This window comes from Talpa occidentalis, unplaced genomic scaffold (assembly GCF_014898055.3).
Source record: "Talpa occidentalis isolate TD23 unplaced genomic scaffold, MPIMG_talOcc4v2.1 talOcc4.4, whole genome shotgun sequence".
Classification (NCBI taxonomy): Eukaryota; Metazoa; Chordata; class Mammalia; order Eulipotyphla; family Talpidae; genus Talpa; species Talpa occidentalis.
The window spans coordinates 49,902,006-49,928,232 of NW_023604295.1; the positions used below are offsets into that span (position 1 = coordinate 49,902,006).

The 26,227-nt window shown below is 38.6% G+C and overlaps 1 protein-coding gene across 3 annotated transcripts in view; it reads left to right on the forward strand.

Moving 5' to 3' along the window:
- Window positions 1-26,227, forward strand: part of LSAMP (limbic system associated membrane protein) — a 615,816-nt gene that overhangs the window by 580,877 nt on the left and 8,712 nt on the right. Inside the window, exons 7-8 of one of the 3 annotated variants that reach the window (XM_054700551.1) lie at window positions 4,997-5,032; window positions 20,924-20,956. The exons of 1 other annotated variant lie outside the window; for it this stretch is intronic. In XM_054700551.1, coding sequence (XP_054556526.1) covers window positions 4,997-5,032; window positions 20,924-20,956 — 69 coding nt within the window. The remainder of the gene's footprint in view (window positions 1-4,996; window positions 5,033-20,923; window positions 20,957-26,227) is intronic. One more of the 3 variants, XM_054700552.1, reaches the window with a different exon arrangement.

The window sequence follows — 26,227 nt, forward strand, 5'->3', positions numbered from 1 at the left end:
CTAAAGTGTACATATATACATAATGATATATTTCAAATAACAAATAAAAATGATAGCTATAGATGGGTAGAGATGGAAGACTGGAATACTTGAAGCAGAGACAGGAGGGCAAGGACTAGGTTACAGATAATGGAGCGCCTGCATTGGCTCTGCTGCCATCACTCTGCTCATAAAGTCCCTTTAAAGGACTCCACCCAGAAAACTTAAGAAATGTCAAGAATCTTAACAAAATTCTGTCAATAGGAAACCCAGAAGTTGGGCCAAGGTATCATGAGTATATTAGGCTTGACAGTTTCACAGCCGTCCCCCTCAATTATATACTTGAGACACACATAGTGTGGTGATGGTGGCTCTTCCCGCGGGCCCAGGCCACTCTCTGTGGGCCACCCGCTGGCACACTAGTTCTCCCTCAGCAGCTCAGAGGGGGAGACACATGTGTCTGGTTCGCAACTGATTTCCCACCTTACAGGAAAGGTAGGAGGTGCAATACTTACAGAAGCATAGAATACAAAAGGTCATTTTGGAGGTGAAAAGGAAACTATTAAAATTGTCCACCCTCAGTGAATCAATTGCCCATTTTTTAGACTCAAGGCCTAAATCTGAACATTTGAAGGGGGACACTCTGACACTTCCAGCACACCTGGCCCATCACCACCAGTTAATTTAGGGAGGTACACTGCTACCGCCTGCATGACTGCAGCCTTGACAACGAGGCTCTGTGGCAGCTAAGTTCACCTAGGGCATGTGTATGTGTGGGTGTGTGAGAGAGAGAAGGGGGGGCAAGAAAGACAAGGAAAAAGAAAGAAGACTAAGAGGACAGAGGAGACAGGTAGGCAAAAAGGAAGGAAAGGAAGAAAAGGAAATAATAAGAAAGTACATGTATGAGCACAGTCCCAGCACTTAGTTTCAAAGTCAGGGTGTTTAATGGAAGGAAGAAGCCACTGTGTGTGGCGGAACTTTTCCACAGATCCAGGTCAGTGGGGGCGAGGTATTTGGGAGGGGTCTGCAGCCTGCACCCTGTGTGGGCACTGTGAGCACTGTGTGGGCAGCAGGGTGCTCTGCTGACCCAGCCAGTCCAGAGCAGCTGAGGCAGCTGGCAAGGTGCTGCAAACAGCAGCAGGTAGAAGCCTACAGCCAGAGCCCCTGAAGAGCTCACAATTGGCCATCTTCCTTGGCTTGTCAGCACATTTGCAACGTCCATCACAGGGACACGTGCTGACTTTTTACACAATGTCAATTGGCGGTCACTGAGACCCCTTGTCCTCCACCACCTGTGTACATACACATCTCTGCTCTCTATTCAAGCACCTATCTCCTAAAGGGTCAAAATGATTGAGTGAGCATGCAGGAATACATTGTATTTATAGTGATTTTCTTCTTCTGAACCAGTGGAGGCATTCCTTTCTTATTCTCTCATTCTCTATGCATTCTAGCTTTCTGTTTGTCCAGGAGCCATGCAAATCCAATCTAAATGTCTAATCCCTCATATACTTTTCTTCATCCCAGACAAAACTTCACCTTATACAATTTTCCTGGACACATGAATCCAGTGGTATAATGTGTATGCGTAAGAATTCACCTCCTTAGTCTTTGTCAGATGGGGAATATGCCTTGTCTAGATGAAGAATCGCATGTTTACTTCAGCAAATGTAATAAAATAGATTCCATATTTCCACACTGATGATTCAGAGAGACCCAGAAAGGAAACCTGTTTTTTTTTTTTTTTTTTTGGGGGGGGGGGCTTGTGTTGAGTTATCTTAAAAGCAATGTATAGGAAATAAGAGTAAGGATGATTTTAATTATCACTACTTATCAAGTGAGTGCTAACAAGGTGCTCTGCATATGTGCCAAACACTCCATATACACAACCTCATTAATCATCAGAAAGCCCAAGGAGGTACTCGTATTCTCCATTCTGGAAAGAGAGTAAGTCACTTGTGCAACTGAGTAGGACTACCAGGATTTAAACTTGAGTGATCTTCGTCCATAGTCCAAGTTCTAGAACAGCACATTATCTAGATTTGTATATGTGGGGCAAATGTTAGGAGATGTGTCTTTTGCACCTTGGAGGTAAGGAGACATCTAATTTATTTCTCCTCTTTTCATTTAGTGAGGCCTTTCCACTGAGCAAATACTGTTACATTCCTTCCCACACAGGAGCATGGCTTCTGCTGCTATCTACTTCCATTTCACTTGGTCCCCTAGAGAGTTTGGTTCCTCTTTGGCACATTGAGATGCTGAACTAATATGCAAGCCAATGTTTGGCATTGGGTCTTAGGGGGAGGAAATGTCATCATATTAAAGAAAGATTATCCTACTGATCAATAGCCTTCTACTTTAGATAACCGTGTAAGGTACTTTGAGGTTATTGAGCGCACACGCGCACACACACATACACACAAATAAAATACCAAGAAATCTACCACATCAGTGGGCAGGAGGATTTTACATTTTCTTTTTAATTTTAAAAGGTCATTAACTTGCAAACCTGCACTTGATGAAATTTCAAGTATTACCTAAATAACCCAGCTCTGAAGAAAACCCTTAATATGAGGGCCTCTCCCTCTTTATTGGAAACCATTTTAAGTTATTATCTTAGGGAGTCAGTGTTTAAATACACACTACTTGATGATGCTAGTTAAGACTTGGCAAAACCTCTTAACCAGCTACTTTTGGATGCCAGATAATAAAACAGTTTGAACAGCTATTTGAGTACTACCCACATGTAGTTTGGAAAACTGGATGCATACCCTGTAGAAGGGCTCTCTGTGGATACAGTAGGAAAGTGGTAGGCACTGGGACTAGTTTTAGTTCAAAGAATAGGCATTAAATATGCTGACTCCCAGGAAGACATCTAAACTGGAAAATAAGAGAAAATCATGTCTGAGTTTATAAGTCATCTCCCTATGTACACCTTACCATCAACAAAAGTCTTTGTCATATAGGTGGTTTTAACTCAGAGAGTTTTCTTATGAAATGGCTAATATGCATTTAACTCTTTCTTATGGTGTCCCAGCAAAATCAGTCAATAATACTCCCCACCCCATTTAGCAGATAAAAAACCCAAATCTCAGAGTTCAGGAATTTACTAATAGCCACAGCCTATAGTTCTGGAGCCAACCTTAGGCTTCTGTTCTTAAAGCCTTCAATTAGTTGCTAGGCTGTGTTGGCCTCCTCAAACATTAGCCATCAAAAAAACAAAACACATAGTACCAAGGTTCCTGCCCTCTTTGTCTTTTGAATATTAAAAGTCAGAAAATTCTGTTTTGATATTAAATCGTATTTACTTTGCACCCTTACAAGAGCCCAAAAACTCTGATGTAAACTCTAAAACACCACAGAAAGATAGTGAAAGAATAAAGCTAAAAAGCTAGTATGAGAAAGTGTCTAAGGAATGATAAACCAGTAGGCTGGAATTAAGAGAATGAGAATAACTAATGGGGCGTGATAGGGCTAAGATGATGATAACAGGGTGGAGCTAAGACTGTAATAACAAGCTGGGAAACAGTTGAAAAGGCAATGAAAAGAGGTGGGTGAGATAGTTTAACAATATAAATGGTCTTGTGGAAATGAGGGCACAGTGCATTTACCCAGCTGTGAACAGTGTGTTGAGAAAATATTAAGCTGAGTCATTTAAACAGTCTGAATAATAATGGTAATAATAAAAATAAAATACAGTAGATAGAGTATAGGATGGGACAGTGGTCTCCAACTGCTAAACAAATGCTGAAAACAGTTCAGCTATTTATTTTCAGAGCTGGAAACTTAATACCAAATAACCAGTGGAGTTTAAACCATTTTTCTACTTGACAATTTTGTAACTAAGACACAATTGTTCAAGGGACTGTTATTGACCTGTTCCATTTTAATGTACTTAGGAAACTTTGGCATTGAAACTACAACTTTCAGCCAAGCTAGGAAAAAGCTCACTCTGCAAGGAGACTGGATTTTCTCAGGGCCCAGATGGACTGAATGCCCAACTTCCAGGCAAAATCTATCCTTTCTAAGTTTATGGTACGAGATGGCAAGCAGATCAAGTTCGAATATACACATATGCATTTCTGTTTATGGTTTTGATTTCATTTCTCTTTGGTCTTTAACAAAATTTCTTGGAAGAATGTAAAAAAGTGTATACTAATTATATTACACAGTTGGGTTCGGGGGTAGCAAGAAATACTACCTATCCCAGAAGGAATTAGAGTTAAACCTGGGGTTTGATGAGATAGAGGATACCTTAAAGCTTGAACTCTTTCAGCATGTTTAAGTTCCAGTCAGCAGCTTGGGGATGCGACTCTGAGGGACACATAAGCTAATATTCAAAAGGAAAGCACTTAATACTCAGCAGGTATATCAACAAGCAAATCTGATTGGTTGATCAAATTTCAGGTAATACTGTATTATCACAAGAGGGTAGAATTTAGGGAGAGACTAACAATAAAATGTATCATGTGGAGGAACTTACTACTCATGTACTAACACCAGTAATGTGGAAGTAAAAACCTGAAGGAAAAGTTGAATTAATATTTCCCAAAATAAATTTCCAGGTACTTCTCTAAAGCTGGCATGAGCTATAGGGCTTAGGGAGCAAATGTGCAACCTAAGCTACCATAGGTCCATGATGAGCTAAAGAGAGCAGAACCAGGACCAAAGTGCCAGTCCTGAAATGATCACTACTAATTTAAACACCGTTAACCCCCACTCTCCCCCAAAAAGTAGTCTTGGTTGTGGTTTTTCCCTAGGGGAGGGTTGGATCTTGTGTGTAGGTTACCACAATATGAGATTGTTCTTTACTATAGCTATTTTTTTTTAAGTCTTTGGATTTTAAATGTTAATAATAGCTCTGATACTTTAGTGTTAGTAGGAGAAACAGACACTTTGTGGAAGATATAATCCTATAAGCATGAAAATTCACCTGTTTTATAATTAAGTATCAAACATGAATAAGATAGATGTATATACCTTATAAACTCTCCATGATGTATTTTTTCCCCTTTAGAACGTGTCTTACCCACAATCCCCCATCCCATTCAAGGTCAGTATGAATTTTATCACTGTAGCTCTGTTGCTGGGTCATTCTCCATCATCTGTAATGTCCAAAACAAAGGAGGAAAATTCATTCACAAAATTCACACACAATAGAAATCATTTATTTTCTTAAACCTTCCAAAGTCAATCAATTGATATCCATGTAACAAGTCTGCCACCCAATCAGACTTCAAGTTGGTCAGTCAGAGGAAGATGATGCTAAACACAGAAGGCAATTTTTTTCTCCAATCAGTATGTAATATAGATTTCTATGAATTCTTGTAACACAGCCAGCTAAATTCTTTAGCTCATGAAAATACAAGTCCTCTGACCATGTTAACCTAAGGAGGTTTATCAATCCAAGTCCAAAGTCATTGGTATTACTTGTAAAGATGAATTTATCTGTAGTCAGAGATTTAACTCAACCAGATTACAAGGACATTATTGATTAAAATCTTGGCCAATTCAGGGAGTTTTTATTTTAAGACATAACTGTTTTAGAAAACACAAATTTTCAATAGAGGTAGTCCCTCTGTATTCCTTTTCATGAAATTTTCTACACACTCAAATTAAATTTTGCCTCCTGCATCACATTTAGATGCAAGTTGCAGCTCTAACCTTCTAGCTTAAGGCTATTTAAAGGCAAATTGGCAAATAAAATTAAAACAATACAAAAAAATCGGAAATGAAACCAACCTACCATTGAAATTAAATTCCAGAAAAGTGATTTGCAAATAACACTCAAAGACCTGAGAAAAAATGGAAAGTAGGCCATGCGGGGCCTAGTGAGGAAAAAAATAAATCCAATTAAACATGATTATCAAATACACTATAAAGAAAATGTGCTCAGAATTAAAGGTAGAAAGCTGCTGGTTTGAAGCTGGATCATGTTTCATTAACACTTGTCCAAAATAAAAATTAGGCCAGAATTGGGTGTAAACACTCAGTGTCAATAATATAATATGATGCATATGCATATATTCACATATATGCAAACTTATTTTAATTAAATTTGAAACTAGAATTGTAAAGTCTCAAGAATCAATGAAACAGCTTAATAAAAAATTGCTCTTAAATTTTAAGAAGCGTCCAAGCTATTTCTGAAAGAATGCTGTTGAATAAAAACCTACCCTAAAACTTTAATGAAATCTGTTTTTTATCTCACTAAAAATAAGACTGTTAAAATGTGCCTGTTTTTCAGGCTTGACATGAAACTCAGTGTTCATGGAAAATATCCCATTTTGAATTCCTGACATGCCACAAGTATTTTAAGACATTTGTCTTTTAGTGTGGTTGCAAAGATTGACAACATGTTATCATGTTGCCATCTTGCAAATATCTTGATGTGACAAACAAGCACATACACAATCATCCCAATGAATACATTTAGATAGAGGTCAGGCTCCATCCAAGATGAGCTTCCTGCAGTGTCTGTCACTGTGACTCTAGGTTTCCTTTGTGAGAACAGTCCTGTAGCCACAAACTCCAATATTTTATCTGATCATGCTTTATGATATGTGGAACAGCTAACAAAATGAAGCCAGACATTGTTCACAAAGGACAGCTGGCGGATACTAAAAAACAGTCTGGACTAGGGATGGAGCATGTGGGATTTTGTTGAACTTAATTTTTTTCCCACAAACTGAATTGTTGATTGGAGAATGACCCTAGTTTGATTTTACATTATAGATAGACTGTAGATAGCTTCCTTAGATCCAATAGTTTTAGAGAATATAGTTTATCTGACTACTAATACTTTGAGCTTTTGCTGGTAGAAATTGAAAAGCTGTTCATGGAGACTTGGGATAGCTGGTGTGAGAGATTGGTCTGCAAAGATAGTGTCCTGTTAAGTTCCCCATTCATTACAAGGACCTTAACTTTCAAAAGATGAAATCTTTTTTCTCCTCTCTTTCCAATCAAGATGGCAACCCATGTAAAATGCAGGGGAAAAAAGACTAACCTATGTATCCTTGACACTGTTTATAGTGCTATTTAAGTGCCCAGATATCTATGAAAGCCTTGCCTGGCTCATTGCGTCGCTACCTTTAGTTAATGTTATGTATTGCCATCATCTTTGTGGAATCCAACATTTCAGCCCTAACCTGTTAAGACATCCATAAGCAGTCAGTTGATGTAAATGGCCAGAAGGATTTTGCATCAATTAATTTTCTTAAGGTATTTTGAAAAGCAGGAAAAAGCCCCAAAGGTCCTTTTCTGGTCTTGGCATCAGAAAGAGAACTTTCTCTCCTATTTTCCAATAATAGAAATACATGTTTAATTTCAGCTGCTTCACTGCTACTATCTCATCTCATTGGAGGGTCTCTCCTCCTAACTCCAGGCTACATGACTCATCAAGCTGCCTGGGACAAGGCAGAGTCACAGCAGGAATGAGCCCTAAACCCCTCCAAGCTGTGATTAAACAAAAACAAGGCTCAATAAATCAAATGTATTTCCCTTGGGTTTCCTTCATCATATTGCTTGATTTTCTGCAGTGATAATAATAATACTGGAATTACACCAAAGGATAATTTGTATTGTCTGTAGCCAATCAGAAATTTTAAAATGTCCTCTCCGCTCCTGCCAAAAACAAAGCAACACAAAAAAAGTGTGCTTCCCTGCTCCTTAATTTAAAAGCAATATATAAATAAATAAAGCAAATAGTGCTCTATTCTTGATCTGTTTCTGATAGGTGTTTTTCCCCATTAATTTTAATTTGGCTTTATTTATTCTAAAATGAGTCCTGAATTGCATATATTTGCATAACTACGCCTGACTATATCACTGCAGAAGAGCCACTGAATTGTAAAATGAGGAAAGAGCCAGTTCTGAGGGAACCTTTCTCACTTTGTTGGATTCAAATCATTTCCTGGGGCCTCTGAGTACTGAGAAATAATAACTCTGCTCCTCTCGCCTCCCCATCAGCTTCCTTGTGCACAGCCCTTCATGACAAAGTGCTTGTAAAGATGGCCTCACATTTAGGAGAACTATAGGTTCCAAATGAGGTGACAAAACTGGCCTCAGGAAGATAATATGAAGGGAAAGTGCAGAAGGAACAAGGACAAACTACCATTGTTTTGTTTTTATCACCCTCAAGTGAAGAATTCCCTTGAGCTCAGGGCGCTCAGGCTGTTAGGGTCAATCAAAACAACTTCTGATCTTTACCACCAAAAAAAAAAAAAAAAAAAAAAGAATCCTGAAATGAGTCTCACTTATTTGCCTCCCATCTGATTATTTATCCCAAATGAACAGCCTTTCCATTCACTAACCCCGTGTGGCGAGTGGGTTTGGGAAATGTTGAGATTATCTTCCAGGCTCAGGCATTGCACTGGGTTTGTTCACAGCTGCTTGCCATTCAGTTCCTGTTTTTCCATTGATAAAACACATTGCACATGGCTGGGTTTGCATGATTAATACAGCTGTCTAAAGCTCTTTCTGAAAACAAAACAAACATTCCCCCCCCCAAATTAAAGTTTTTTAAAAAATTAAAATCCAACCCACAAACAAACCAGGCTTGCAGAAATCTGAAGGCTGCCTGGCAAGTTTCCTCCCAAAGGGAGACTAGTGTTGTAGGGGCGGGCCTGCCATCCCAACAGCCAGATTCCATCTTCAATAGGATGAAGGGACATACCTGTGCTCACCTGGCACTTTTAGGAATGGGTTCTGAAAATCATACTTCACTGGAGCAGAAGGAAAACTTTAAGGAAAATCTTAAAGTTACCCCATGTTACAAAAATGACCAGGCAATCCCTACAACTTAATTTTTTTCCTGTGGATTATTATGCTGAGCATCAATGAGAAAATACCCCCGCTTTCAGCTTCTTATTATAACAGTTCGACATTGCCTGAATTTAATGGTCATAAAAGTAATAATAGTAGCCTACTTAGGTAGAGGGCTTCTCATGTACCAATAGCATCCTAAGGGCTTTAACCCAAGAAATCCCAACCCTAAGAAACTAACATTCACGGTCTCCCTCGCTTTTTAACCATCAAAGTCCTCCCAAATTCTAATCTCCTTGCTGCATCCTGGCACATATATAAATCCACAGCACATTGTAAATATCCACTATGAATGTATTCAATTCATTAGATGGTTTCTGTCTAATGAATTTAAACATTCATCTAATTTTTTTATGTATTATTTTGCTTATAAACCACACTATGGAGTTACCTTAGTACATACACTTTTACAAAGTCCATTTCCAAATATACTCAATACATGATGATGTGTGCTCAACTCACACAGAGATTTATATGAAAGTGTTCATCTTTAAAAAACATGAGCTAAGCTAGTTGGCATCAGCACATCTAATTTCACATGCTTATTCAGGCTGATTTACATACATACCTCTATTAATCATGGATAATTACTAGCATTGTTCTCCTTAATTCAGTTTTTCCAACTGTGAAATGGGAAAGAAATTGTATTTTTCATGCCTATAAGCTCAAAGTGGTGTTTTAAATACTATATAAATGGAAGCTCCAAGTTCCTAGAAAGAAAGCTTATTGAATTTTAAGTAATTATATTCAGATACACTTATTACTTACAACTTTAAAAATGCTGATATTTAAAGATGTCCTTGTATCCCATTGCCTGGATATTTGCTAAATAGAAGTTCAGTGTGGCGTCATTACAGTTCGATGCACTACGGACTCTAACGGTGTCTGAAAAGCCCATGGTGCTAACAATTTTTAATATAGAAGTTTCCCAAGGCCAAATCAAAAAAATTTGTCCTTATCTTTCACCAATAGAATGATGTTACACTGAAGAGGTGCTGCAATTGCAGTTTCCTATTGTGAGGTAGACACAGACCCACTCACACACCTTCAGTGGACCCCCCATGCACAGCGCACAGGTCACACTAATCCAAAGTCATCAACCTGAAGAACCCACCCTTTTCTCTAGCCAAGGATATAAAACATTCCTAAGGGTTTCAGTTTTAAAATAAATCTCTTCTTTCACATCGACTGATGGAAACAAAAGCCTTATTTTCACTGATAAAACTTAAGCAGCTGTGTCAACATAAATACACAGTGAAATCATGGGCACTGGTTGATGCACATAAAAATAATTACTTTGATCATTAATACATGATAACCATCCCCTGACTCCTTTACCAGGGACAACAGTCTGAAACCCTGCTGGTTTTCCCAGGGAGTGAGAACCAACGAGGGTAGTTGTGCCAATATTTGACCTGGAATCAATACTTCATCTGCCAAGCAAAGAATAGACCCAACATTCACAGGGATCCCAATCCAGTTGTACAAGCACTGTGTCTTACTTTTCTCATCTCTCCGATCTTCCTTCTGCTGTTGTCTAAACAGTTCTTGTTCTCTCCCTGTTAAAATTTGCTAGCAGGTATAAATCTGAAATTTATTCACACTATTATTTAAATGTATAATAGCTGCTTGGAAGTGTTACCCCTCTCAGAATTTACATTTAGCTTCCAGCAAAATGGCTAAAAATCTTACAGTGTCAATTTAAAGGAAGGAACATTTTGAGTCTGGCACTCTTTCCTAATGCCTTTTCCTAGTTCCCTTGTCTGGATCTGCCCACCAGTTAGCCTTTCCTGGTTGGCTCTCTGTGCCAATCCTTGGTGTGCTATTTAGATTGCTAGAGCCATCAGGGATTTGAAGATGAACACTTTTTTTTTAATCCAAACTCCCACTAAATTTTAATTTGATGGAAATATTTCTCTTCTATGAGCTTTATTATTGGAAAAAATACCTTTCAAGTAACAATTACATTTGGGGATTAAGTTTAAGTAATTGACAGTCTTGTCTTTTTAATTAAAAGGAATAAAGCTGCCTAGGAAGATCTCTATGAGATTTGCAGTAGGAAAAAATGTTGGCACGCTGCCCCAAAGGGTGCGAAGACCAGGATCTCAATGGAAATAAAATACTGACATGGGTCCTCTGGTCTCCTGCCTTGGTGCTTTTATCCCTGTGCCCTCTAGCAGGAGCGAGGCTGTCTGCTGGAAGGAGTATCGCTAGGTATCTCCAGGAAGGAGATCTTTACTTTGGGCACTTAGGTCAGGGTCAGAGACATTGAGTGGAAGAAGAGTCCTTAGACAAAGTGACACTATTTAGAGCCAAAAAGAAAAACAGAAAATTCTTCAAAGAATGCAATCATCTCTGACAAATAACATATCATTGCCCCCGAGAGTATAAATTTTAATTTAAGTCTGTTCCTTAGCATTCTTTTTTCTTTCTCACCTAAAATGCTTATTCTTGAAATCTGTATTTCTTGATTTAATTTGGTGTTCACCATATTAACCTTGCATTACATATAATTTCTCTTTGACAGCCTTCAAATAAAACCAAAGAGAAAGTTTTGATAGTATTAATATTCCCTTCTAAACTCTTAGTACCAAAAAGACATTATTCCATCTGTCTTTGGAGCAAACATCTCCCTCTGAAGAAGCAAGATACAAATTAACCTTAGTAACAACTTCCTTGCACAGTCCCTCTATCCTCACAATGGTCTTTCATCATCACAAGTCATTTGTAGGTATTAAATTAGACCAGAACCTCCATGGGGAGGAAATCAGCTTAAGTGGTCCCACCTTACATCTCCCTTTCTCTACTGCTGAGATGAGACACGCCTGCCAGGTAAGAACACAGCAGGGCATAATGAGTTTGGAATTCCAATTTAAGGTGTTCGTGTGTGCCCAGATATATGATGGGAGTAGGCAGACCACTCACTATAATCCCACTGAGAATTTTCAGCTTATCACCACAAATCAGTGGGAGGAGAGACCTCTCAAGTCATTTATCTTGCTTCCTAATTGGGCCGGAGAGAGCCAAGCACTGCCATAGTTGACTATACTGTTTTGTTTATCATTGTTCTGATTATAGAAAAAAAAAACTTCCCACATCACTGTAACATACACACACACACATTAACCCCTATACATTATCACTAACAGAGTATCTTTACTATAAATCAGAGCTATCAGTATGTTCTATATTGTCTGCCCATTCCCACAACAAAGATTCTGATTGAGCCACTCACATTCCAAACCTTGAATTATAGAACAAGTATGCCTTCTTTTTTTTTTAACTAAAAGGACATTGTTGAGACAATAGTATCATCTTTAATTAAAAAGAAAAAAAAAAAGCAGTAGAGAGATATTGTGCTTTGGCTGAGTGTCCATCCTGATCCCCATCCCACCCTTTCAGCCCACACAGTACCAAGCATTCCCAGCCATGTTCTCTGTTGGAAAAAAGTTTGGCCATTCTGAAATGCCTTCTCAATTATATCTGTGGACTTTGTGTGACCTGGAGACAGATACTAAAAAAAAAAGAAACCAAACAATACCTTACACTGCCTCTCATGAATTGGAAAATTAGAGAGTAACCTGGGAGGTTACTCTAGTTCCCTAGAGTTGTTCTAGTTTCCTCCCTGGAGCTCCAGAATCCAGGTAAGTTCATTGCTAAAAATGGCTTAGTTTTCAGTGCTGAAAAAGAATGATCTCATTCATTGAAAGTTGGTCTTCTTTTAGAGGATCAATCCTCAAAGTCTGTCTTTAAATTAATGGTGTGACTTCCTATTTTGCATTGAGGTGTACTCTCCACTTGCTTTTACTTTGTAGAGTTTCTTTTAGAGCTTATATTTTCTTTCCCTATGATTTCTAACCATTCAAGACACAAGAAAGTAACTTCATTCTTGTTGGGCTGTACAAACTCGCTTCTCGTCCAGGTTCAGTTTATTTAACAATGCACAATATTCATAGTACACCATTCATTCACTCAAAATATATATGTATATATATATATATATATATACACACACACACTATTCTAGTCCTTTCTATGTGCCAAGTTCTGAGCTGGAGCTTGGGAATGACTATGGGAAACAAGCCAGACATGATCTCCATATCAATGGAGCTTAGAGACCAAGTGGGTGAGTAGCTGATGAATTAAGCCATCTCAAGAAACAGCTAAGTTTAAGATACCTCTATGATCTCAGGGAAGTGCAAAATGGGACCTTAGCTAGTCTGGAATGACCAAACAAGGCTTCCAGGTGAAGTTTAAAAGGCAGAAAGGAAAGAAAGGAGAGAGGGACAGAACATTTAAGTACCTACAGATGTCTAAAAACAGAGAGCTGAACTGATGGAGATTAAATAAAATGTCTATTTTTTTTATCTTAAATGCCTTAATTGCTTCTTACTTTTCCTTGCTTACATCTAGTCTGCCTACCAAGATAGGGCAGCAGAGGGAAGGGGGTGGGGAACATGATAAACCAATAAATTTAAGGAGAGGATATCAGCATTTACATTTTCAGTACATGTTACCTTTTTCAGGGCAAGAAAGAGTACCTCTTGGCTTTATTGTGCAGGCATGTTTTCTGGAGGAAACTATGAACAGAACATCCGGGAGAAATTTTCAGCCTCCCAGCAGAGAGGTTTGATGGCAGACTTTTATCTTGCTTGTAGGAATGGCCAGGTTATAAGGAGTCATCAGTATTTCCCAAGAATTGCCCCAGATCCTGGCTGTGATGTTATTTTTGGAGTCAGTGACATGACAGGAGTTACAGCTAAACTAGACTTGTTAACAAGGTACTGGCACTCCACAATGAAGTCTCTGGATAAAACACTCTTTGCAATTCTGTCCTACGGCGGTGAATGCCGAGACATGGGTCCAGTGGTAACTAAGAGCACACCAACAATTTTTAACTCATTTTCTTATTTCCAAGTCCCAGGAAATCCCACAAATTTACTTGTTACCTCTGCATTCAAATTCCATGGCCAGTTAGCTTGTTTCATGGTCTTTGAATGTTTTTGAATTTAAAACATATAAAATGAAAGCACATACTACATGAATTAAAGACAATTTTCAATTCCTGAGAATTTGAATCTAAATATATTTTAAGTCAGCTCTGCATTCACAATTTAGAGCTGGGAAACAGAAGACAAAGAGGAAAATTAGAAAGAATGAAAATCTCGAGAGTCCTGTCCAAAACTCTGCTTTCCATCCTTCTTAGCAAGTCAAATATATCAAGGTGCAAAAAGCTTGAAAAGACACATAAAAGGCATGTTCTTGAACACAGAAAATAAAATCTACTATGTACCAACAACTAAGTGGATGTAGGATCAGGAGATGTGTCTTAATTATATGAGGAATGGCCCTTTGTGTCAAAGAGGGGATTATGATGCCTACAAAAGTCAGGGCCCAGCCAGGAGGTGGGAGGAGTCCTGCACAAGGACAGAAACATGTGCTTCTTTTTTTTTTTTTTTGCTTTTGCTGAATTGTGCCAGTGCCTCGTCATACTGACATACTGACAGTTGTACCCATAGGCCAACCCCAACTGGTAATGAGTCTCTGCAAGCAGACGAAGAAACACGTGTTTCTTCTTTAAGACAGAAACTGAATGTCGCCACCTCCCTCACACTTTACTGACAGCTGATTCAAATTAATTTACTTCTGGAACTTTCCTGATTTTGTCCATATTTTTAGGTGGAGTAGCCCAGGGAAATCCCTTTATTAAACTCAGCCCGTTGGACATTGGCTAACATTTTAAGACATTGATTTCTAAAAATGAAACTTCTCAGGTAAATAAGAACACTGCAGGGATTGAGATAGCTGACTAACGAAACTCTCTGTTTATGGGGGGCTGCTTAGGATCAGGAGATGACTCTTAATTAAATGAGGACTGGCCCACAGCCACTCTGAGCAGAGCCCTGGGCACTTACATGCAAATCACGCACCTACACTTACTCTGCAAGGTCCTAGACTCAGAAGGACCCAACAACACATGCAATACATTTTTATTGCATTTCTGTTTCATGGTCTTAAGGCTGCTATGGTCCTTAGGAGAAATTAGTCCTCTCCATCTTAGTTTTTCTTTGATTTTACAATATGACGCCAGCCAATTAAAAAGTGGGGGGAAGTTTAAGTCCCCATATAATGTTTTCAACATTCACTATCAAAGCAATATGAAAATCAGAAAGTGATTATTTTCCTTTCCCTAGATTTAGAGTAGTTTTTTGGGGAAAGCATTGATTTGCTTTTATAAATAGTTTTCTAATTTGATAATAAATGCTCTGCATTCTCATTATGGAAGGATTTGAAAATATGTGAAATCACAAAGAGAAGAAAATCATATATAATTTCTCTCCTAGAGGTAACACTATTAATATGATATAAACAAATGTTCTGTCTGAATGTTTGAGCTGTCAGTATACTATAAAATATTCTGGTTAAAATACCTATACTTGTCTTAATTTTCTGCCCTCTCTGTGGTGGGCATGCTTCCTTGCCAGGCTCAAGGGCACAGCAAAGATAGGCTCAAGGGATTCCTCCTGCTCTGGGCTCTGTCTTGCCCCAGCTACACTCACTGGCAGCTCCTCCACCTCCAAAGTCAAACTGGACTTAGAAGAGAATTCCCTTTTTCTACCTCCTGGATTCCCAAGCAGTGCCCGCCTTCAAATATGAGAGCGCCTAAGTCTCTCCACATTAACTTTGCTACATTAATATTTTCCTCTTTATAAGTTGCTACATTAATATTTACCCCTTTATAATTTTGTCTCTTAAGAAAATGACCTTTTCTTTTGTCAATTCTTTTCAGTGTAAAACATCTAATTTTTTTAGGATTTGTCCACTAATTGATGAGAATAAGGAGTGAGTCGCAAATATTTTAATTACATTATATAATGAGAAATTATGCCAGCATTAATTTTGGCTTGGGTGTATTCATTCATTCAACAGAGTTGTCACCATATGGCCAAGGTGGTAAATACCCTGATACATCATTCATGGCTCTGACTCACTCTGCAATAGCATCAAACATCTAAAGTCCATTTCTGGTCACAGTCAATGAGAGGAAAAATCCTTAGAAGTATTTGAAATATAAGATTCCTTTTCAACCCAAGCCTAGCTAAAGAAAGTCAACTTCCTTTCTCAAATATTGATGACAATCTAAGACTTCCTGATTTTCCCAGACAGTTTCAAATATTCTCTTAGTAGTCAGAATAATGGTCCACTGTGAACTAATAACCACAACAGAATAGCCTTAAAGTTAGGATTCGTCCTTTTTCTGTATTTTGGCTTTTTCACTTTGAACCAGGCCCAGAATGATAACTGATTCTCAGAGAACATTTCTCTAAAAATATTCGACATTAGGGTTTATGAAACAAATATATAGTGTGTGGAGAAAATCCAAAGCTCTAACAATCCAAATAGCAATCACAGCATATCTATTCCTATGTCGAAAGAAAAGATAATAATAATAATACTTGTAAGAAGAAGCTGCTAATCCCTAAAGCCTCTGAGTAGAGTGGAGAAACCTGTGAGAAGAAATTAATAACTTTCAAAGTGTAGCTTTGAAAATTGAATTAATAAAAATGTCCCCCCTTTAAGCCTCTATAATGAGAAAGGTTTTATTTTTTTTTAACCTTGGTAAAATAATAATAATAATAATAATAAAAGCACAGAAAATATGCATTCCAATGGAGAAACTTCACAAATGTCATGCTTCAGTTCCTGGGCATCAGTGAGGAAGGAAGAGTCAGCATCTCGAAACTTCTCCTTATTTCTTCTATGTCTTAAAGGTTTTTTTTCTAACCCTGTTACTCCTCTCACTTTTTCTAGGCAACTGGAGGATAAAATCCCTATTGGATTTGGACCCTCCCTTTTCCTGGAACATACACTCCTACTAATCCTAACCCAGAAAAAAAATGTCATTGATTAAGTTCTCTGAGTAATATGTCATTTTCCAAACCAGTGGGACATCAGAAGTGGGGTCTTACAGAAAGGGTGGTATTATACAGGGCAGAAGAGAGAAGCTGCCTTGCATAAATGCTGTGGTCAGTTAAAAAGTGGGCCGTGTATGTTTAGGTCAACACCTTAATTAGGATAACTGGACCAACAATATAAACGCTAAACTGCACATCTCCTTCCTGGAGGTGGAATGAATATTCCTTAGCAGAGATTAGGAGCAAGTTGTCAGGTACCAGGTGTCAAAGCACTAAAAATCAATCCATCTTTTGGATTTCATATGCCCTCATTTCCTCTCCCAGAATGATGCCAAAAATGCTCATAAACACAGAAAAAAACATACTCTAGAGCAATAAGGGAGTCCCCAAATCCCAAACTCTGGGGTTTCCAGTGACATATCTCTCCTTCGCAGCACTCTTGTTAATTTCTGGAGCAAGAGAGAGAGGATGAATCATGCCCAATAATAATAAAAAAGAGGAAAAGAGAGAATCTCCTGTCTTTTTAAACAAAAACAAAGCTGTGTTTTTAATTTCTCAGGTTTAATTTGCACTAATCATTAGGTTATTACTAGTAGGATTTGGGGCCTGATGAAAGGGCCTCCTGGCCCCATATGCTTCTTTAAATAACTGATTTCCAACCATAGTTTTGCCTTTATATTAATATACGGCAGTTCTAAACAGAAAGTAGGCTCTTCCCCTGCCTACAATCGTAACTATGGCAATTCTTGAGGTGTTAATCAATGCATGCATTTGTTTACTCAGATATTTATTCAGCAAATCTGTTAGTGTGTAGACTAAGGGTTACTCCGGGACCCCCAAACTTACACATTCTAAAGAGGTTCTGAGTCCAATTCATAAAGACAAAGCATATCTTGTTGTGAAGGAACTTTAATAGGACGGTTGTGCATAGAGCAGAAAGAAGAGAAAGGATCTATTTGCCCACTGAAACACCCAAAGTTACCCAATCCCTCGTTTGTAAATGCCGAGCCAAATTGAGTTGGCCCCAAGCATGGCCGCAGACACCTGAAATCTTGCCACAAGGCGCCTTATGTCAGGAACCACAGGAAGGAGGCAGAAGGGGCCAGGCAAGTCTCGGACAAAAACAGTAAAATCAAAGTACAAATCAAGGAAATAGCAGCCATGGTCAGCACTCCCCCAACACACATACACACACACACACACACTGGTCTCTTCCATGTGTCTCTACATGTCTCCACTTCTTGTGTCTCTTCCAAGTCCCTGGTGCAAGTCCAAACCCAAGAAGCAAGCACGCCCTCTTCCACATGCCACTCTGCCCGCATGTCTCCCCTTCTGTGTCCTCCAAGTGTTCTATATCCTCACCTGCCTGCTCAGGACTGCCCCTCCCTAGGTGGGACAGGGAACGTGGAACCTCCCCTTTATAAGATGGAGATTCCTATGTTACAAAAATACTAGACACTGCACCAGAGGGCAGTGTGAGCTGAGGCTGCAGTCGTGAATAAGGAAGACATTGTCTCTGCCAGTGGGAGAGGATGAATCAGCTCTTTCTGATGCTCGTTGAAGCACTAGTCTTTTCTAGTATTAAATTCTTTCCTTATTGCTTCCTGTTACCTCCACATCAGGAGTTAATATCCAAATATAGGAATATAATGATTCCAGAGAATTCTAGATCTTTTTCTAGACTCCCAAAGTTTTGTCTATTGCTGCACTAGATTTATTTTATTCTTTTGGTGTTTACCTGTGAAGTGCTTTTGCTTTTACTGAAACAGAACACATAAAGAGAATATTTCCTGAAGGAATGGAAATCATAGTTTCTGGGTATGTTCTAATGAGAATGTCCAGGGTATCCCATAGAAATAATATTCCTGGCAAGGTGGTTTTATTAGAGATCATGAAATTGCCTTTGTATTATAAAAGGAAGAATAATTTTCCGTTTTTAAGAACCAAAAAGTGGTTTTCTTGTTTATAGTAAAGGAAAGACCTCTTTTGGAAGGGGTCTTTGAAGAAGGCATAAACATTTCAAGCTTGCTCTGACACTGAAAAAAAGAAATGTTTTCGTTTTTCTCACTGTTGCCACCTGGTGGAGAAAGATGATTTCTTTTGACAGCACATAGGCGCATACCTTAATGCTACCACAAGGTGGCAGCACACAACCAGGTTTTGGAAATAGCTGCACTGAACTAGCTCTTAGAGGACAGCGAGGGACAGGAACCCAGGCTTTGAGCCCCTTCTGAAGTGCATCTGCAAGTCCACCAGCAATCACCATACAAAAGAATGAGCACACTGGGCTCCCTCCTGCATCTGGCCAGTTTAGGGAAACTGTCCTTACATGTAGAAACAATTTACCTGTACTAACTGCCTAGTGAACACTAGTTTAGTTAATGCTGAGTTGTGGCCAAGTATTTTCAAAGCTTTTAAGATTCCAGGACAATTGTGCCATCCTTAGAGTTGTAGTAAGAGTGCCAGAAAACAGTCTGCTGCTGGAGGGCTTTTCCTTATGACCTCTTTTAGATTTGCAAATGAAAAAATCTGTAAAGAAGGGCTAGACTACACTGAGCCTGTCACTTGCAGAGCTGATCTTGAAGATTTGACCCCTTTGTACTAAATCAGAGACTAAAGAACATAGCTACCCAGACTCTCCATTGTCTTAGCGGAGTACCCACTTCTCTTTTAGGAGGCTGCTAGACGTATATTTATTTTGCTCACATTTTCAAGATCCTACATCTGTTTTGACCCCTGGAGCATACAGAGCGCTGTCGTGCATTTGCTGGATCACAAGAGTGAACAGTAACAGACTTGGGCATGAAACACGCAGTCTAGTAGTAAGGACAAGTGTCAATCAAAACATCAGACAAATATACCTGAAATTATAACTGAAATGAGTTCTATGAAGGAAAGCAGATTATAATAAAGGAATCCAAGGGTGATTGCCCTGTGCAAGTGATTATTACTGAAATTTGAAGAGTGAGTGGGATTTCTCATAGAGATATCATTGTGTCTTTGGCTGATAATGCATGGTACCCTGGGAAATAAAGAAAGATTAGTGGAAGACGTTAGATGACAGGTTTTGAGGAAGCCGAAGAGCTGGTGGGATGGAGGCCCATGGGAGCCAGACTGAGGATTTGGTCTTTATCCTGGAAGCCACAGGAAGTATGGAGAAGTTCCCAACAGGATGCTGAGGTAACCAGCTATCCAATTCAAAAAACTCTCTCTGGCTTCAGAGAGAAGCCTTCCCTAGTGAAAAAATGTTAGTCTGATGCAAGGCTATTTTCTTGCATGGGAGAAAATCTGTATCCCACAGCCACAGAACTGACCAGCCATCCAGTAGATCCTGATTTATTTCTTTAGATTTATTTCTAAAGATAGATTACTGCGGTTTACTTGATAAGGATTCTTAAAAGGAAATCCAAGATTTTGACCTGTAAACACAGACTAATTTATACCATTCAGTGGATGTTTGTTGAAAATATATTACATTGTGAGACTTAATCTAAGCATCAGGGACAATGGTTGACAAGATACACACAGTTCCTGCCCTGAGGGAGTGTATATTCTAATACAGGAGACAAAGTGTAAACAAATGCCTTACAATTAGCAAAGCAGGGTGAAGGGATGGGAAGTAACAGAGAGTGCCAATTTGATAAGGTCATGGCGCAAGTCCCTCCTTAGTGGTGACATTTCTGTGGAAATCTAATAGAAGTAAAGGCATGGACCATACAAAGACTTGGGGGAGGACCCCTCCAAGCAGATGAAATAGCAAGTGCAAAGGTGTTAAGTTGGAACAGACTTAGCATGTGGAAGCAGAGCATGAAGATCAAATGGTTAGAGTGAAGTAAATCAAGGACAAAGGGTAAAACAGAGTTGAGGGAAAGACACCTCTATGGTTCTACTAAATTTCAGTCAAGTTTTGTTTTACATACTCAGTTCTGGTACTTGTCTACACACATCACTTGTAAGATAAAGTATTTGTAGTTGCATTTTGGCTTTTGCCACCTCCAGCTGCACATTTGTTCCAGCAAAAGCATTTCTTTCCATATACTTTTCTTTCAGTCTTGCCAATATATATTCCTTTCGGAATGTTCTTCCTGCCTTTTCTCTCATTCTCCTTTCAGTGGAGAGTACCAGACTACCTTTGTGTTTCTTTTCCATTGAAAAAAGGTTATTTTTTTTATCTGTTTTTGTTTTGCTAAATGTTTCTTTTTTAGAAATTGGCACCACCGTGCACTTCAAGCAAAAAGGTATGGCTCTTGTTTCTGATTACCTTTTATTATGTATGTTAACATTAAGATGTCACAGTGATATATCGTGAATTTACACACTGGATTTTATATCATCTCAATCATTTGGGGTCGTTTCCATAATATATTTACTACAGTTTTCCCCAAACTTTGAACTTTCTCATTCACAAAAAGCCCCTAAGCCATGATCCCTGAATTGTTTTTGACAGTTACTCATTTTAAAGTTTCCTACCCCTTACTTGGTTTAAATGTCCATAGTTCATTCTTGCGGAGTGGCAATGACAGCCCTGCCCGATGACAGGGCTCCCAGAAGAGGCATGAGCCTTCTTTACTGTTCCTTGCTGACTTTTCAATTAGATACATTGTTAAGGAAAATAGAGCAAGGTTTCCTAAAATAGAGTACTTGAACAGGCCCTAAGTCCTCCTGTCTCTGCTTTCTCCCAGTTCTCCCTATAACCTCTCCCTGCTGCAGTACACTTGAGCTGCTGGAATCTGCAAGGAATTCTTTTCATGCTCTCCAAGCGCCCATATATCTCCTTCAGACACATCGTCCATAATCCATGTGCTTTTCTCTACAAAGACAATACAGTCAGGTCAAAACTTGATAACATGAACCTAAATGCAAACAATGACCAATTCTGAGGCACCATCTCTACAAATCCAACAAAAACCTCCATTGGTGTGTATCCCCAAACTAAGCCACAGAAGAACCTGCTTTTTCTGACACCAATCCCCTTTAAGTACTTGTTGCTACCCATTTGGATTGCTGATTAAAGACATCTTCATCTCTGAGCCTCACCTGGCATAATACCATCAAGGTCATTTTTAACAGTGAAGACCTATCCATGAGTGACTTAGGCTACTAGTTACCAGAACTCACTGTGGACATGTTGTTGCTTGGCCTGGAAAAGTCCAGCACTTTGTTTACAGCCAGTTCTCACAAGTACTCACAGAAGGCAGCGGGGAAGAGGCAACCAGAAATATATACATAGGACCAAGATCATTTGGGACAAGAAGGAATAAACCACTGTCCACTTTAGTGCTGCTTCTCTCACCAATGCCATGATTCTTAATTACATTTGACTCTTAAATGACTGTTAGTGGAATACCTGATATCGCGAGAATTTGATGTCAATGGTATAAAGCATAGGGTTGTTTTTTATTTTCAAAAAATATCAAGATAAATTTCTGGGTGCCACCAGAAGGAATTCTAAGTTTTCATCTAGAATTTCAAGATGTTGTATGCCAAAATATTGATACTGTTATAATAGAAAAGATGCGTCTCACTTTGTCGAGAGAGGAATATAATGCACAAAGACATAAGAGAAGCCCAAATTTAATTCTAAGACAAGTTGTTCAAAGAAAACAGTAATATATCCCCTCTAATCGGCTCCAGCCTAGAAATTAGGCTCCAGCCTAGTTTAATTCTCAATTCATTCCCCCAGAGGAAGAGTTACTGGCTGAAATTGGACAGTAGGTGGCGCCAAAGTCGGCGTTATCTGGTCCCTTTAACCATGGCTTCCTGGTAGCAAAAGTATTTAAGTCTGGCATCTAAATAACATTGAAAAAACATTTAGGATATTCTGAAGATTATTTTTCTCCTTTGTGTAGCAATTGTTTGTGTATTTTTTAGCTGTTTGTTTTATTTTCTGTCATTGAGTTCTTCGTAATTGTAAGAATTCAAACTTAAATGTGTCCTTTTTTTTCTTATATGACTAAGCCATGTGTGGGAATAAAACTAAGATTGACCCTGATTCCTTAGTCACTGAAAGGAGAGTCCAGGGATCATTGAAAGCATGGTTAATGACTATTTTAAATAAATCTAGTCCCAGATCCAGGAAATGAGCCCTAAGCAACTCAGGAGAAGCAACAGAAATGTATGAACAGACTTGAATCATGAAATCTCCAAGTGCATGCTATGTAAAGCAGGTGTTGAAAAATCACTTATCCTTTCTTTGAGATTTTAATGAAAGAAAATTAATTGGTGCAGAATCCAGCATCAGATTTCTAGTATAGAGACTTTTGGAAAAAATCCACATATCCCTGGACTTCAAGATGTTCTATCCATCTTGACCTTAATCTCAAATTCTCTTTTATAATAGAATCATTGTCATGGCAAAAGGTAAGAGTCCAACTTTGAGACAGAATCTCAGTATTTTGTCCTATAATTGAGAACCTTGATCTCGTGTATTGACAATAATTCCAATTTTACTGCAGCTGAATTTTTCCCCAATGGAGAAAACATTAAAATTGACCCAATTCACAAACAAATGGCTTTGATTTAGGGGTATTTTATGCCTTTCTGAAATCCAGACTTCTATAATTTACAACGATGACGCTACTATTTATTGACTGCTTGCTAGATACCACATATATGAGTGTGTGCACATACGCACATACAGAATGCAGCTAAATACCAAGATATGATTTGTGTCTATTAGATGGGGAAAAAAATGCAGCAAATTTTTGAATTGTGGTTCTATTTGCCCATCAATTCTTAAGGCTGATTTATGTTTGCAGACTCTTGCTTTCATTATATCTGTCAGTATATAAAAGCACTTGCTGAGCCTGGCCATCTGGTGTGGGAAATAAGATTTATCATTTGCATTTCCACAAATAAGCAGAAATTTCATAACTATGAACTAAAACATAATTAATGACTTTGCTGATTATTTTTCCCTAAAATAGCCATTAACTAAAGTAGTCTCCTATGCAGTCATATATATCTGTAATTGCATACACACTTGTGATGATTCCCCAACTATCCCCCATTTACCCTTGCATTTTTTTCAAGCCTATTTATTTACTCTCAAAACCAATAATGAAAAGAGCAAGTCATATAAGCACATCAAAGAGCTATATGAGAGCACTTAATAAATAATAATTGATAGAGATGAAGATATCTTTAACAGATCTACAAAATATATTTGAAATGTATAATAAGGATTCTATTAAGGATAAAATATAAAATTATTAGCATAGTCAAACCAGGATTCCTTATATAGAATATAGAATAGCATGTGAAAGTAAGAGTCAGTTCTCAATTATGTATATTAAAAGACCAGTAATATAGGTATGTGCACACATGCATATAAATTTATGTGTTTATAAACATGTGTGTGACATAATTCTCTGTATGTATGTATATACATATATATGCATTGGCAAGGATGTTATATGTGAATATGTTTATCTAGATGTATATATATATATATATTTCATTTTTCAATGATGGAATTTTTGCTTTCTCAAATATTTACTACTCTTCAAATAAAATGACAAGTCTGGGCTTTTTAGTCTTCCCCAGATACCACTCAACTCCAAGATGTCTGAAAGATAATCTAGCTTGTCCCAGCACTAAAAATGAGATTAAAGAGGCAGAATTAGACTCTCTCTGAAATCTTCTGTTTCACACTATCTCTATGGCAAAACAAAAACCATTTTTGCTTAACCTGTATGACCTCAATTTGTGCATAGTCGTACTGTTTTGGAAGCTTTGCTGACACACTAATCCAAACAAATGTGCCTTAGAGCTCCTGTTATCTAATGTACTTCTCAGCGAATTAACACATCAAAGCACATGGCCTGGGGCTTGAAGTTTTGGGAAGCTGTCATTAAGAAGGTTTAAAAGTCCCAAAAAGTCAAACTTGGTGGGGGCGGGGCATGGAGGCAGGGCTCTGGGAAGATCTTTGAGCCAAGACTCAGGACACCTCGATTCTAGTGCGAACCCACAATACTAACTGGGTGTTTTCTGGAAGCTTAATCATTTTGAACCTTAAATCTTCATGATAGGCCTGAGAGCTAAGGTGCATTTTCATCAGAAAACTAAGGGATGTATTGATTGAATATTTATTGCACATTTCCCTCACTTACCTATGATAAAATTCATTTTATACTCTAATTAAGTGGCTCAACATTTTATATATTTACTATTTTATATTCAGTAATATTTTTAATATTCTCAAGAAGACATTCCAATCAAAAGTTTCCATTGAAAATCATTTTTGCAGAGAGTGGATGCCCTCTTGTTTTTGTTCTGGCTCTCGTTTAAAACAAACCCACATTTCATTTATGGAATATTTGACATGACTCACTGGCATGCCTTTGCGGTGTGACTTCCCTGAGCAGGGATGATAGCAGAGACTGTAGAGTCTCTTGGATGAAAACGCCAACTTCTCCACTTACTGGCTGTGTAGGCATTTGCAGTGTGATTCAACATCTCTGTGCCCTTGTTATAGGACAGGGAGAGGGTCAGCCCAAACCCTGCAAACCTGCCTATTCTACATGGGTTCTGCCATCCGCCGCATCAACACAAAACATATAAGACTTTAATGGGAAGGAACTTTAATAAAACTAGGAAACAATACAGGTAAGGCAAAGAGTCTAGTTTCTAAATGAAGCACCCAAAGTTACCCATCCCCTCGTGGGTAAAAGTCCATCCATATGGGATCGGCCCAGAACAAGGCCCCAAAGTCTACCACAAGTCTAAAACATCTTCCAGTGGGGACCCACAGAAAAGGGTCACAAACAACTGGACAAGCCCGGAAGGAAAAGAGCAAAATCAACATCAAGATAAAAGCTGCCATTGTCACCTCCCCACAGGTCTCACCCACATCTGTGTCACCCAGTCCACGACCAAAAGACAAGCGCAGTTTCTTCACGTGTCTCTAGGCTCCATGCGCCTCCTCCAAGTCTCCTTGCTCCATCCTGCTTCCTTCCTCCGTCTCTTCCTGCAGCTTCTTCTCTTGCTGCTCAGCTCCACCCTCCCTTGGGTGGGGCAGGGAACCTCCCCCTTTCCTGGGGACCACCCTGTTGCACCCTGAATAGGATGTGTTGCAGTCCCAACCTCTTAGCATGGTTGTCTGCCTATATTTGTAAAGCCGTTATAACAGTCCCTTCTGGAAAGTGCTACCTAGCTGTTTGTTGGTTTTGTTTGGTATTATTTGTGTTATTGTTATGCTATTATTTTCCAAAAACAGATTAGAAGTCGATATGGCCCCTCTTTACCTCTGATCTGGTATGTGTGTTGGCAGATTTGGAAACATTCGCACAGTAGAGGATGTAACCATCATAGTGTTAAACCCACGTACACACTCATCCGTACACACTGATCTGCATAGGACCCCTCAAAACTACAGTGACCCATCATCACAGCCACATCAGTTTCTCATGCAAGTCATTGTCTAAGCATATAGTCTGAAATCTGAAAGATTTAGCTATGAAAAATACTAATATTTTCTTCTTTTAATGCATCTATATGAACAGAACTAT